The sequence below is a fragment of the Corythoichthys intestinalis genome, chromosome 13 (assembly GCF_030265065.1).
Source record: "Corythoichthys intestinalis isolate RoL2023-P3 chromosome 13, ASM3026506v1, whole genome shotgun sequence".
Taxonomy (NCBI): Eukaryota; Metazoa; Chordata; class Actinopteri; order Syngnathiformes; family Syngnathidae; genus Corythoichthys; species Corythoichthys intestinalis.
Genome location: NC_080407.1, coordinates 617,530 through 631,851, shown reverse-complemented (window position 1 = coordinate 631,851; position 14,322 = coordinate 617,530). Strand labels below are relative to the sequence as shown.

General features: G+C 49.0%; 2 protein-coding genes across 8 annotated transcripts; both read right to left on the bottom strand.

Moving 5' to 3' along the window:
* On the bottom strand, window positions 1–5,774 carry tbc1d30 (TBC1 domain family, member 30). Of its 6 annotated transcripts, XM_057854640.1 has the most exons (14): window positions 5,229–5,771; window positions 4,470–4,634; window positions 3,107–3,168; window positions 2,950–3,015; window positions 2,763–2,888; window positions 2,499–2,684; window positions 2,361–2,430; window positions 2,160–2,258; window positions 1,898–2,066; window positions 1,717–1,822; window positions 1,550–1,656; window positions 1,366–1,487; window positions 1,125–1,310; window positions 16–1,064 (listed from the first exon to the last, which is right to left on the bottom strand). In XM_057854640.1, exons 1-14 carry the CDS (start codon window positions 5,593–5,595, stop codon window positions 319–321), a joined length of 2,577 nt encoding a protein of 858 aa, XP_057710623.1. In that variant the 5' UTR covers window positions 5,596–5,771; the 3' UTR covers window positions 16–318. The 6 variants fall into 6 exon arrangements, with proteins under 6 accessions (XP_057710624.1, XP_057710622.1, XP_057710626.1 ...); XM_057854639.1 differs by having other exon boundaries at window positions 3–1,064; window positions 2,160–2,430; window positions 5,229–5,772; XM_057854642.1 differs by lacking the exons at window positions 4,470–4,634; window positions 5,229–5,771 and adding an exon at window positions 3,938–4,323 and having other exon boundaries at window positions 9–1,064.
* Window positions 5,775–8,661: 2,887 nt separating this feature from the next.
* mdm2 (MDM2 proto-oncogene) lies at window positions 8,662–14,041 on the bottom strand. 2 transcript variants are annotated; one of them, XM_057854719.1, is made up of 13 exons: window positions 13,919–14,041; window positions 13,773–13,817; window positions 12,124–12,179; window positions 10,868–10,942; window positions 10,654–10,787; window positions 10,536–10,585; window positions 10,404–10,465; window positions 10,237–10,324; window positions 9,977–10,167; window positions 9,763–9,897; window positions 9,634–9,699; window positions 9,422–9,560; window positions 8,662–9,342 (listed from the first exon to the last, which is right to left on the bottom strand). In XM_057854719.1, exons 3-13 carry the CDS (start codon window positions 12,148–12,150, stop codon window positions 8,936–8,938), a joined length of 1,374 nt encoding a protein of 457 aa, XP_057710702.1. In that variant the 5' UTR covers window positions 12,151–12,179; window positions 13,773–13,817; window positions 13,919–14,041; the 3' UTR covers window positions 8,662–8,935. The 2 variants fall into 2 exon arrangements, with proteins under 2 accessions (XP_057710702.1, XP_057710703.1); XM_057854720.1 differs by lacking the exons at window positions 13,773–13,817; window positions 13,919–14,041 and adding an exon at window positions 12,660–13,084.
* Window positions 14,042–14,322: the final 281 nt, after the last annotated feature.

Here is a 14,322-nt window from a genome sequence, read left to right as displayed (position 1 = left end):
TGAACTAATTCATACATTTTTCAAGCTGTCGGAGTTTGTTCTGCAAAATAAAACGTCTGAGTGAGTGCTGCTGATTCCATACTTTTTGCTAGGGCTTGTTTAACCCCCCAAAATGAACATTCTAAACACAAACATCTGCTGAAGTCTATCGTTTATTTGCACATACATTCCCTGTGGCCATGCCAGCAATCCTATTTGACTTCCAGACAAAAAGGTCTTCTTGGCATAGAAACAAGTGAATGGCTTCATTGCGCGCTGGGAAAAGCTCCCGCTTTTGACCTTTTCTTAGCCAGGAGGCAACACGGTGGCGAAATGTTCTCAGCGTCTCCGGGTGGTGCGGTTCAGCTGGGGGAAGCACACGGCGGGCGTCCGCGAGGTAGGGCCGTACAGGCCCAGGCTCCGAGCGGCCGCCGACTTCCTGGGCAGTTTGACGCACGGGAAGGGCGAGAAGATTGGCGTCTTGGCCGCCGGTGAGAAGGACGGTTCCGACGGGGAGGAGGGAAAGTAAGAACGAGACGAGGACCCGACGGAGGAGGGCGACGGTGCGGAGGAGGAGGGCGAGGTTTTGTAGTGGCCTTGAACAGGGGTGGAGGAAGCGGCGCGGGGAACCGGAAAAGAGGACGTCACCCTGTCGGCGGTGACCTCCAAATGTGACGGTTCTTCTGGCGCGATCGAAGAAGGTAGAGGGACGAGTCGGCGATCCAAAGTCCGGTGTGAACCTTCGTCCTCCAAGTCCACGGCGCCGAGACGCACCTCCACCTCTTCCGCCTCCGCCGAAACCCCTTCGCGCTCGGAGGAGACGCCGTCATCGACTCGGGTATCCCCGCGTTCCTCGTCCAACTCTCCCGAATCTCCGAAGCCCAACCGAGCTCGAGCCCGGGCCACGTTCTGCCGATGGGCGCGCACGCGGGCTCGCCAGGGAGAGCCCGCGGAAGACGCGCTTCCGTCGGAGGGCCGGGAGCCGCCGGGAGGACCGCGGGGTTTCCGACCCAGGAGCAGATGGTTGACGACGGCGCCGGAAGGGTTGAGTTGGGACGGCAAGACCCGGGTGGTGGGACACTTGTCTAGGGAGAAGCGCAAACGTTACGATTGTAATTGTCGACGCCGGTCCCGATCCGGCCCACCTGTGCGTATGAAGAGCTGCGCGGCCTGCCGCTGCTGCCGCCTCTTGATGCGAGCGTACTGCTTCTTGAGCGCGTGGACGTCCGTGCTCATCCGCTCCGTCATCATGCCGTTGACGGCCGCCTCGTGTTCCGCCCTGGCTCCTCCCCCGACCGCGCCCGGACTCAGCTCCGCTATGTCGCGCTGGTCTGGAGGCGAACGCCGTCAATCCTCGTCACGCTTCGCGCGTCGAAAACGGCTCACCTTTGAGGTGCTTTTGGTATCGCTGTATTTCCGGCGCCAGCAGACCTCCGAGCGGCCCCAAACAGCCGAGCGCCGACGCGACCGCGTCGTCTTCGGCCGCCTCGTCGTCGCTCTCCCAGCCGCTGCGGACGAAACCGAGCGAAACCTGTCAGCGCGACGCCTACGTTTGCTTCTCGCCTCCCACCTTCCGTCGGGCTCCACCGAGGTCGGGAAGGGCGTGATGTTGTAAGTGTATTTCTCCCTCAGCTCGGCCAGCTGAGGGAAGGGGAAGGCCGCCATGCCGTAAACCTCCTGAAAGATTTGCCGCTCGTGGTTTAAACGCTCTCCGGGTTTGGCGGTACAACTCCTTACCTGTATGAGTTGAGGAGGATCGACGAGGTTGCGCTCCAGCATCTCCCCGGTGAGACGGCCCATGGTGCTGTAAAACTCGTCGGCCGTCTGGCAATACAAAATCCTCCTGGGCGGAACGGCGACAGAATAAGAGCCTCGAAATCATCCGAGAACGATTCAGACCCGAGTGTCTCTCACTCACTCGCCTAGTCTTTCCCAGATGGCGAGAGCGACTCGGAACAACACTTCCGAGCCCTCGAAGAAAACCGAATCCCAAATCTTGAGCACGGCGGGCGCCGGCAAGCAGGTGGCGAACATGGTGAGGAACCACTGCATGGTGAACACGTTGGTGAGCGGCGGCTCGTAGCTCCCTGACCAAAACGTCGACAGAAGAGTCGCCGGCTCAAACTGGGCTCGTAGGTCGCGGGCGACGCGACGCGACGACGACGACGACGACGACGTACCTCCCGCCTCCTTGTTGGCCGCCTTCTGGAGGCGGTGCAAGTGTTGGGACAGTCCGGGAAGCTTGACGCGCAGCAGGTCTCGGAACACCGCCATGTCCACTGAGGGGAAAGGGGGGGGTAAAGTCGGTGGCGACCGAGAAAAGCCCGAAGGAGGTCTTTGTAAAAAGACGCTCGGCCGGATCGCAAAGAATCTCGGAGGACCTGACAGCGCGCGGAGGTTGTTGGCAAAGTAGCTCTCGGGCAGCACTTTGTCAATCAGGTAGATCATGACCTGCGGACGACACGGTCACCGTGACGACGATGGCGCGGCGAGACGGTCGACGCCGTCGAGGCGGTCACCTTGAGCGCGTCGCTCTCGTCGCCTTGCGTCACCAGCAAGATGAGCGCGGCCAGGACGTTGAAGCCTTGGCAGTAGCCCACCGCTTTGTTCCAGCGGGCGTAGGCCAGCAGAACCCGCTTCAGGACTACCCTGTCCTGCTCTCCCTCCTGGCCGCAGTAAGAACTGCAGCCTGTCCTGTGCAGGTCCTGGAAGACCGGACGCCATCGATCACGGGTACTTCGATACCTGGCTCGAGTCTAACGTGCGTCTCGGTCGTTCGTCACCTTGACGATTTGTACGCCGAGAGAGTCGTCGTCCGGGTTGCTGCGCTCGTTGAACGCGAAGCGAAGCGTCTTTTCCCAGTCGATGGAGATGCTGTGAAGGTACTGGTCGGCCAGCGTGAGCCACACCTGCGCGGGCGACGGGGTCAGCCGTGCGCGCTCGATAGCGGGTCGCTCGCGGGCGACTCACCCGTTTCCTCCATTCTTTGGGAATGCCGGTCGGAAGTCTGGCCACAGCTTTGAGGGCGTCGTACCACTGCGGCGCACAAAACATTCAAAATTCCGATTGGGCTCCAAAAAATGTCATAGAAAAGATCAGTGCAGTTTGTTATCATAAGACTCGTGACCTGCTGGAATCCATTCTTCCCAACTGAAGGTTCAATGGTGAATTTCAGCCTCGTGTCCACTCCTGTCAACGCACACACACACACACCATCCCCGTATTAAATCATTCCCTGCCATCGACAACGATAGACGTCCAAGTCACTTAAATTTGGGAAGACCGACTGACTGAAGGTTCTCGCCGTGGACGGCGCTAGACGTCCAATTCATTTTGACTGCATCGGACGGCGCTAGACGTCCAATCCATTTTGACTGCATCGGACGTCTAGCGCCGTTCGAAATTAGCCCTGGTGACCGTATGCATGCACTCGCAGTACAAAGGTAGCATAAATCCTACAACAAACAAAGTGACGTCGCCGTAGGCGCGCGCTGTCCACCCGGAAGTGTGGACAAAATGGACATCTAAATCATGTCACAATCACGAAATCTTGAAGGAGAAGTGCGGAAATCAAAATGTGGCCGTCAGGACGGGCGCTTTCCCGTCCGTCGACGACCACTTTACAAAGCTTTTCGTCGTCAAATCCCCGTTAGCGCTTAAAAAAAAAAAAGGAAACCTGCTCGGTGAGTCTCACTGGTTTTGTCCGCCATTCCACGTTATTTTTCCAAAAGTGTTGATTTCTTGTGCTAGCTTGCTTGGGAAGAGGATTAACTGACGCGAAGGGCACGCCCACTTCAGTTGAGATTAACCGCCAAGGGATACACTTGCGCATCTACACTTTGAAAATGAATTTAAGAAATACTTTAAAAGTGCTTTGGGCTACGCGGGTCCCCCATTCCTTTCCTTTCAGTGGTGACGTCACGACTCGTATCTAGGTAAGGCCGTCGTGCGCAGTCACCTGGCTCCAGCGTGCACAGCAGCCTGGGCGCGCTCCTGGAGATGCCGTTGCGTTTCCTCAGCACGCTGCTAATGATGTTGCCTACCCCGCCTGACGCGGGAGCCGGTCGGCGCTGCCTGCCGCCGGCCGTCGAGGCGGCGGCGGCGGCGGCGTCGAGGCGCTCCTGCCGCATGCCGAGCCTCGAACGCGTCAGCTCATGGTAAGCGAGCTTCCACCCAAAATAGATTCGCAAATCCGCCAAAAAAGGGACAGAAATGACAAGTGCCGCTGCGGCGCGGACGATGCTGCTTCCTCCTCCTGTTTTTGCTCGTCATCGTGAGGAGGAGGTGCAAGGATGCAGGAGGAGGAGGAGGAGGAGCATCATCGGCGTTAACCTCTACCAAGGAGCCTTACTACCAACCAATTAGGGACGAGTTCATTGTAATTTCTTGCGGATCCTCAACCCGTTGGCAACGATAATCGTCCGATCGTTTGACGTGGCAATCATTCGATCGATCGGACGTCTATCGAAACGCCGTCGTGCCCCTCTTACGTCGTTTCTGCGAGACGGCCTGCAGGCAAGCGGTGATGATGTCATAATTCTTCTGTAATTTGTGCACCAGTCTGTCTCGCCGCCTCAACTGGCGGATCAGCTTGGCCGACTGGACGCCCGTTCGGTATTTGACCTCCTGGATGATGGCGACCAACTCCTTGGGCTCTACGGACACACACACACGCAAAAAAGTTTCAGCCTCCGAAACTGCAGGCGGCGGCAGAAAGGCTGAACAAACAAGCGGTCGCCGCTCCGCGAGAAGACTACGCGGCGCCTGCGAGGAACTCAGGAAATCCGACAGTGGGTGTCGACGCTCCGCATTGTTTCACTTGACCGGGGGTCATGTGACCGTTAGCCAAATATACACTTAGTTAAAGGAGCTGTCAAAGCGCTCGTAGTGTTTCATTGTGTATTTTTTTCCCTCTTGTATTTGATTTTAGACAGTTAAAAAAAAAAAATTAAAAATCAACTAGGTGAGCGCCCCCTGCTGGCGTGGGCATTGTGGCTCAAGCAGACTTGATGTTTATGCGCCTTCCATCCACACACATTCAAGTTCTAGCCTCCAAACTCTTGAAGATCCACAATTTGCGCCTCCCTTTTTTAAGCTTCCATAACATTAAGGTGCGTTACACATTACTTTGTTTAGTTCGCGTTTACTCATGAAAAGTGCAGCTAAAAGCAAAAATGTGTCAGTGTAGCGATTCCAAAAAGTATGATCGGGGACCTCGGGGCATGCAGGTGAGCGAGAGAATCGCTGACCTTTGCGGGCCAAATAGTTGACTTGGTGCCTCCTGGTGTGTTTCTCCTGGAGCTCTTGCAGGAATCCGGAGCCGGCGTCGCAGCGCCCCTGGAAAGCGTCCGGGCCGGACGCCTCGGTGGAGCTGTCCCAGCTGTCCACGTTCCTCCTACCGCCGTACGTGTCGTACAGCTCCACCAGCAGGCAGTCGACGATGGACGTCCTCGGCGAGGCCGCCTCGGGATCGCTGTCCGGAGCGGAAATCGGTGGCGGAGAAGAGGCGGAACCGACGGGGGCGATCCACCGCTGGAAGCCGGAGAAGTCGTCCGAACGATCGCCCGTGTCTTCATTCAAAAGTGCTCCGCCGTTCATTTGCACCACAGACGCCATGACGGAAAAGTTTTTCAGCGAGTTGCCTTACGCGCGCGCAGCCTTGTTTAACTTTTGCTCAAGTCGGCATGCATCGCTGCAGGTAAGCCGATTTGAGCCGAGCCGAACGAAGAGAGACTTTTTTTTCCCACTTCCTTCCTCAATCTTTGCGCTCGGCCCACTTTTTTTTGTGTGTGTGTGTGTGTGTGTGTGTGTGCCGAAGTCAGCCTGCCAAACTTCGACAGGTGCGACGACTTTTCGCCACCAATCAGTGACGAGTTCCAAAACTACCAATGAGAAGGCGGCGAGCGAACAAGCAGCTCCCCTTCCTTCCTACAGCCACGTCGTCTCTGCCTAAGTTTTTGGCGTCCGCACAACACGTAAGGCAAATCATTTGATTGTTCATCGAAAATACCGTTCCACTCACGTCTGTTGTCATTTGCTCATGAATTTACTGTATAGTTTTAGCGTATCGTCAGGCCAACAAAGTGTTTGACTGTTTAGTATGACACGCCACGTGAGAACATCCACTGTAAACGATTGAAGTAACCACGCACAAAAAAACATCCTGTCAAGTCAAATTAGCCTACATTCAAAAAAAAAAAAACATATTTCCAATTTGATCATTTCACAAATGTTGGTCAACTTTGCGGGCCGCGATTTCGTAAATAGAGTAAGCTTTTACCGTTCTTTACACTTTTTTTTTTTTTTTTACTTAAGTCATATCTCCCATAAAACGAGATGAAGAAAAGGGCTATGAACATAACTCCCATTTTTGAACAAGCTCACCCCCCCCCCGACTAATATTTGAATGAAAAGATTGACATTTTTTTGTAGACATTTTTATTTATTTCATAGATGTCTTGCATCATTTGTACTCCCTGGTTTCTTTTATGTTATAATGTGTCATTATTCCTTGTTGTATGGATATGTTCACGATACTGTTATTTCCATTTGCTAATAACAAAAAGTGTCAAACAAAGGTATTTTGTCATGTCTGTCTTTCATTTATGCATCAAGCGAGGCCCACGTTTGGCATCTGATAAATTAACATTCAATAAACGTCGTTCGTCTGCTTGATTTGAGTTTTTAACTCTGGGATTTTCTTCAGACTCCTACTGGGTCAATTTACAGCCTCTGTAATAGGGTGACGTTGTATGTGCTGCCTCCTACCGGATGAACAAGAAAAAGGACGGTTTTCATGACGCGTTTGCCTTCGTTATATATTCGCTTAAAAAAGGGTATCCCAAAAAATGTATCAAATCTTAAGCAGCTGATAACCAAATTGTCTATGGATTTCTTTGTAGATTCAACCCATTGAATCAATCATGGAAGCCAGAAAAAAAATGAAGAATGCAGTTCAAGTGTGAAAATGTCATCTTATCAGCTGCGAAAGGGTGTATACATTTTTATGGGGACACTATGTATGTGTGTGTGTGTATAATATCCTCCTCCCAAAAATGTATACACCCTTTTGCAGCTGATAAGAAAACACGTGATTTAATAATTATTATATTAAATAATAATTATTGATTAAATATAATAAATATTTTGTTATTTAACGCCGTTGACACGCTTCTTTTTATTGACAACAAACATTACAGCATAAGTGGCATGGTACAATGAAAATGGTCAATGTTGCGGGCGCGTTTTTATGACGTCACGAGGAAACCCACTAATGTGACCAAAAAAAAAAAAGTTTTGTCTGATGGATAATTTTTCAATTCAACGCCTTTCATTCATATTGTTAGCGTTTTAAACTTTTTCGCGTTGTCTGCTCTCATGAAGTTACACATATAAGTTATGAAAGAATTTAAATACGTAATTTAATAATGAACGTAATTATTAAACGCCGGACACACGCTTTTAACATGGTTCATGTTGCGGGGCGCGTTTTTATGACGTCACGGAAAGCCCTCACCAATTATTTTGTTTTGTCTGATGGGAAAATATTCAATTTAACGCCTTTCATTCATATTATTGGAGTTTTAAACACGGAGATTTCTTCTCGTCCTGCAGGGTCACTTCACAGCCCTCTGTAATAGGTTGACATTGTATGTTCTGCCCTCTACCGGTTTAACAAGCAAAAACGGTTTTCATGACCTGTTTGCCTTCGTTCCGTTCGCATTAAATCTATTTATATTTATATGTATAGCTTATACATATAAATTATATAAATTTTAAACTATTTAAATACGTGATTTAATCATGAACACGATTATAAAACGCCGTTTATACGCTTTTTTTTTTAAACGGTCAATGTTGCGCGGCGCGTTTTTATGACGTCACGTGAAAGCCCTCATTAATGTGATGAACAGTTTTTTGTTTTGTCTGATGGATAAGCATTCAATTTAACGCCTTTCATTCGTATAATTGGAGTTTTAAACTCGGCGATTGCTTTGCTTTCCTGCAGGGTCACTTTACAGCCTCTGTAATAGAGTGACGTTGTATGTGCTGCCCCCTACCGGATTAATAAAAATAGAACGAATGCAATCAGGTTTTTTCTTGGTAATCCAGTAGGGAGCAGCACACACAACGTCACCCTATTACAGAGGCTGTAAAGTGACCATGCAGGAAAGCAAACAAATGAAAGGCGTTAAATAGTTTCACTCTTACGGATAAATATTCCAACTACTTTGTTCGCTACATTGATGAGGGCTTTGCCGTGACGTCATATAAATGCGCATTGAGCATTTTAAAAGCGTATGAACGGCGTTTAGTCATTGTGTTCATGATTACATTAAATATAGTTTCGTATTTAAATGATTAATACAAGTATAACCTTGTGAGACCCGAGCTTATATTTATAGAATACGTATATTAATCGAATAGAACGAAGGTAAACAGGTAATGGAAGTTTTTTTTCTTGCTGATCCGATAGGAGGCAGCACACACAACGTCACCCTATTACAGAAGCTGTTAGACTGCCCCCCCCCCCCCCAAGTCGATTCTTTCGCTTGATGAAATCACAGCATCTTTCTCTTAAGCGCTACAAACGGAGATCGTGTAACACTCAGCAATGAGGGGAACCTTTTCGGATGATTTCTCACAAAAAGTTCTATTTAAAAGTGCGCACACGTGAATAAATATAATGAACACAACATGTTTATTAACCACAACAATCGAATTACTTTTTTTTAACAACAAAGTGTACTTGTGCAGAAATAAATAACATAGATTGCCAACGTCTGGGGCACAAAAGGAGCAGAACTGCTTTGTTTGGCTTATAGCTGCTGAACTGAACAGTCTGTTGATTTTTCCAACGATGGCGCGAAGGCACTCGACAGGGTCTGCGACATTCCGACCCCGGGGAACAGCTGAGGTAGGCGAACGTTAACGCGTCAACGGACGAAGGAGCCGCTCAGCTGAAGTAGGTGAGTACCACGGCCTGAATGGGCATGCGGCACACGGGGCACAGCTTGTTGCGCTTCTTTAGCTTGCGGGCGCAGGCGTAGCACGACATCAGGTGGCCCGTCTTGCCGTGGACGATGCAGCCGTCCTTGGGGCGCGACTGGCAGATCAGGCAAGGTTCCGTGCACGTCTCGGCCGAGACGGCGCGCTCCAGCTCGGGCGCGGCCCGTTCCCGCTCCTGGCTGTCCACGGCGGACGACGGCTGCGAGTCGACGGCCCACGACCGCTCCTGCGAGGAGGACGAGCCGCACGAGGGGGTCGGGCTCGCCGCCGTGTCCTGCGAATCCGCGAGGCTCTGAGACTCGCGCCCGACCCCCGCGCCGTCCGGCACGTCCACGCCGTCCTCGGTGTCGGGACCTTTAAGAAACAGAAAGCAAAAAATTTCAACGCGCCAATATTCCTCTTACTGTATTTTGCCGCGGAGTTGGGGACCGACCGGGAGCGTCTGCGCACGCCGGCGGCTCGGCGCCACGGGAGCTCTGGCGCAGCCAATCCCGCCGCAGACACCAGCAGCGCATGCAGTTGCTCGGAAGAGGCGGGTTCAGCTCGGCGCACTCGGTGCAGCGCCAGTAGTCCTGCGGAGGCGCGCGCGCGCAAATAAGCCGGGTCCGCTCCGGCGTCGGGATTCGGGCGGCGTCCGGTACTTACGGCTTCGGTGATCTCTGTGTCTTCATCAAACGAGTCTTCATCTTCCAAGAAGGTGAACTCGTACACCTTCGGACAAGAACTTTAAATTGTTGTTCCAGACTTTAGTCGCGCCTTTGCACGTCACGCTACCTGATCGTCGGCCGACAGAGAGGCGTCGTCTTCGTCGTAGTCGTCCGTGTCTGTGGACTCCAGCTCAAATTCTACGCTGAAGATGTCGCTGTCCGAATCGGCGAGTGCGCTGGCTGTTGCGTCGGAAGCGGCGGCCTACAAACGTAACAAAACGGAAGTTAAGAATTGCACGTGACTTCAGGAATTTTTTTATTTTTTATTTTATAAAACTCACAATACTCTGCGTCTCTGACTGGCTGTTGTGTCTGTCCCTCCCGTTTCCTAATCCACCGATCACATACCAGGAGAGGCTGTCGTCAAAAGTAACGGAGTAGCTGTCCGATCGCCCCCTTTTCACGGAGTGGCCCTCGTCGTCGTCGGCGTCGGACGCGTCGTCGTCTTTGCCCGGTAAGTTGCTAGAGGGACCTGAGGGGGCGAGCCGAACGCGGGTCAGGGCTCGCGTTCCGGACGGGAAGCGTCGAGAGACGGACCGACCGGCGTCGTTGCTCCTGGAGCTCCTCGTGCGCCTTCGCCGGCGTCGTCTGACGACGGGAGACGAAGCGTCGCTTCCCGCCGCCGGCTCCTGAGGTGAGGACGCCATCGTATTATGCCGCTTAACGGCGACGGGCCGTCAAAGACTTTCAATTTTTCGGTCGATGTACCTGCGCGGCTTGTCGAGCGCGGCCGCTGCCGCCGGCGGCTTCGGCGAAGCTTTGCGGTGACTCTGAACCGGGCGAATACGTACCGTGACCGATAGTTTTGGTGAATACATTTGTGTCAACGGGACGTCCTACCTTGGCTCGGCACCGTCACAAAGTTCTCCTTGAGCATGGCGAGCAGAATCCTGTCCCGAAAACGGGTTGGAAAGGTGAGCCGGAGTTTGAAGAGCAACGTGCGGTGAGCGCGTCTCACCGAGGTTCTTTGACCGAGAAGCTCTCCACCCCCAGGACGCTTCCCAGCGCATCTTGAGCGCAATGAACGATGTGCTGCTGCTGCTTATCGTACAGCTGCCTCTGCAAGATGTACTGGCCCAGGTAGAAAATCACCTAACGCCGAGATGCACCACTCATTAGCGATACGTGGAGATTTTTATTCATTTTGTGTGTGTTTTTGGCTTCTGACCTACCTCTTTCAAGGAGAGAACATCTTTGGTGGCGCCCGCCAGTTTGAGCAAAGTGGATAATCCCGGTTTGGGACGAACCTGAACATCAAGGAAGGAGCCGCGCGAGCAGCTAAGTTAACGGACGCACGTGAATGATATTCTGAACAGAGATGGCTTTTGACCAAGGGCGTAGGTTTGCATAGGGACATAACACTAGCAACTTTTCAGGATGCTCAAATTGTCCCCACCAACTTTAAAGCAAGCTTATTTGCATTATAATACATAGGCCATTAAGGTTGTCTTCCCATATGTAAGTTATTTTCACAGGGGGCCTTTTTTTTTTTCCCCTATCAAACGCACGTGCGATTGGCTGATGACTTGCATTTCTTTCAAATGAATCGATCTATTTTCTACATTATTTATTTAAAAAATATATTTATTTGCTGCCCACACTGAAAAAAATTACTGGTGGATTTAAATGACAAAATCATTGTTATCATTTTACTGCTTGTGAACTGATTTTAATATTGCAAGCAGAAAAATGTACTTGATAAAAGTGCAAAAAATTACTGGTGGTAAAATTTGCACTTTTATGAAGTCTATTTTACTGCTTGCAATATTACGATCAGTTCACAAGCAGTAAAATTGACCTAATAAAAGTGCACATTGTTACAACGATTTGATCACGTAAATCCACCAGTAATTTTTTTCAGTTTATGCAGACATTTTTTTCCAGATAATCATACATTCATCATCGTTGAGCTAAAAAGTTTTTGTTGCGTTTAGCTGCACTTGTGGACAAAAGCAGTTGTGTTTTACCTTAAGGAAGGCTCCGTTTTTATTTTTGGCTAAGAAGTTTTTTTTTCCAGTTATGTATTTAGACAAATTTTGAGTGGTCTTAAGACAAATGTTTATTTTTTGCATTCCTGGATAGTTTAGAGATTAATAACAAGTGTGTATGTTAATACACTGTAATTTGCTAATAAAACGTCCAGACATTTCAAAATGTTTCATTAGTATTTTCTGATAAATCGAATGGTGTATCACCTCAACCAATACAAATTTATTTTGCATTCATCATTAAGCCTATCAATTTAATTGGGTTTATATTCTTGAGAAAGCCCGTCAACCAATCATATGAATGTCCCAGCCCCAGCAAAAAGTGTAAATGCAGGTTATGTCATCTTTACCAATCTTGAGACCAAACCTACACCCTTGTGTTTAACAACTAGAGAATTGTTGAATTGAAAGTAGACAGAGTTTAAACAGTTTGCACTTACAATTCTATTGTCATCAGAGGTTTCCATGTTGTGTCTTCCGTTGCCGTGTGGACAATCTGCACAGAAACAAGCATCGTGTCAAAAAAAGCTTGCGCTGGCTTCCATTACTTTTCATGCCTGGTCTTTTTTTTTTTTTTTTTTGGTCAAAAATTTATCCGGAGGTTGACTCGGGGTCTTGGTTTTGCAACACAAATGCATGATTTAATTGTCGAGTACAAATTGAGTAATAAAAATGGTCTAGCACTAATAAAGCTTAGGTACGCTCTTTTTCAAAGTTCGGATTTCTACGCATCGTTGTATCATACATGACATCGCCGTGTAGATTCGCGGTCCTATTGTAGTGTATACCTGTTCTAGGATCAAATACAAGCTTTTAACCCATTGGCTACCATTGACGTCAGTAGACGTCCAATCCGTCTGAAGTGGGAGTGTGGCAGCCAACCCGTTTAGTGGTGTTCTAACTAAGAAGAGACTTCGAAGCTTTAAAAGCCGCTTTCATGCTGCTTACAAATCGTTCCGAAAGGAGAGGTTCTTACCGGTTTTTTGTCAGTGCTCCATGTGTGTCAGTGCAAAGAGTTTAAAGTGCCGATCGTGCAGAGCAGTCAGAGAGCTGAGGCCGGCTCAGCCCTCGCTCTTATAGTGCCTCCGGGACATGTCAGGGCTAGACTGGAGCGTGAGTACACGCTGTCAAGTCAAGCCGGCCTATCAGAGGCAGGCCGGCTGACTCAGCGGCACGCAACAGGACTGGAACAGCTGATTAAATGCTACAAAACTTTGACATGGACATGCTGGGACTAGTCCGTTAATGACTCATCACTATCTTAACCACACTAACTAGTAATTCACTTGTTAGATGGTGAAGAGCAGGACAAATTTGCTGATTCTTGAAATAACAAAAATATTAACAATATGTAACTGAACTTGCTGTTCGAGCAGGAATACGATCCAGACTCGTCCATGGTCAAGTATATATATACATATGGAAAAAAATACCCAAATGATTGCAAGATTAAAACAGGGAAAAAATGACAAACAAAATAAATGGAGAAGGGGTGCGTAACTGTCTGCGAGCAGAGCATATTACAGCACAACTTTTGTCCCATTTCCAAATGATCGCTTTTTTCGAAAGCGGATGCAGCGCAGCATTTTGAGCTTAAAAATGTACTAAGAGCAAAGAACTTTAAGGCATCCATGTAGTATTTTTATAATCTAAATCCTTCTTCACTTCTAAACTGCCAATGTGGCGTGCTTTGACGATGACGTTGTAAACGTGAGGAGAATATGCCCGGACTTGTCCCGCTCGCCATTGTGCGCATGCGTCCATTGCTATTGTACGAAACAAAACATTTTGAGCTCACCATCGGCAATACAATTGAATAAAGTCTATATTCATCTTATTAAACGTTTACTAACGACAGTATCGAGCTACTCCCACGCGATTAAAAAGTGAGAAGAAGCCGATTTAGACGGTACGCTGGGCGTCGCTCAACGTGGAACGTTCGGGTCGAAACTTACATTTGTTTAAACAAAGTTTGATTCATAACTCGTTTTTTAGTTGGCCGTTCCCATATAATGGGATATAGTACCCTACTTCCCATCAATACGCGAATTTAAATAAGACACATCCGAAACATCTCTGTTCAACTCACGTTCCCTTCCGTTGACTCAGCCAGGAAAGTCCGAGGCTCCGCGGCCTGCCAAGCACAATAGCAAATTCTCTCGAATACCATCTATTGCATGAAAATTATCGGATGATTAATGAATGTAACTGTCTTAGGTTTGGTGATTGACTTACCCCTTTCGTCCCGTGAAAGTTTTAAATCCAATTTGTGGCTAAATTCAGCACTTTAGACAGTTTTAACTTCCGCTCGAAGATGCTCGCGTTTCCATCGACTGTCCGTGACAGCGCGCCTAGAGGCCAAACACTGACATTGCAAGTTTTTCCCCTCCACTGAACTAAATTTACAGCATATTAATCTTACTTGAACAATCAATTTTACATTGATATTATTAAGAGTCTGTACTTTTTTTCTTCCAATTTCCCCATGCTCTCCAGCGCTCGTCTCATTTTTCCCCCAGGAATTATTGACATTTTTTTAATTTAGCTGTCCTAATGGCTATGTGATTTGGAACTGTTGTATGACAATCAATCACTGTACTTACAGAAAACAAACTTCTTTTGGCTGAAATGCAAATTGT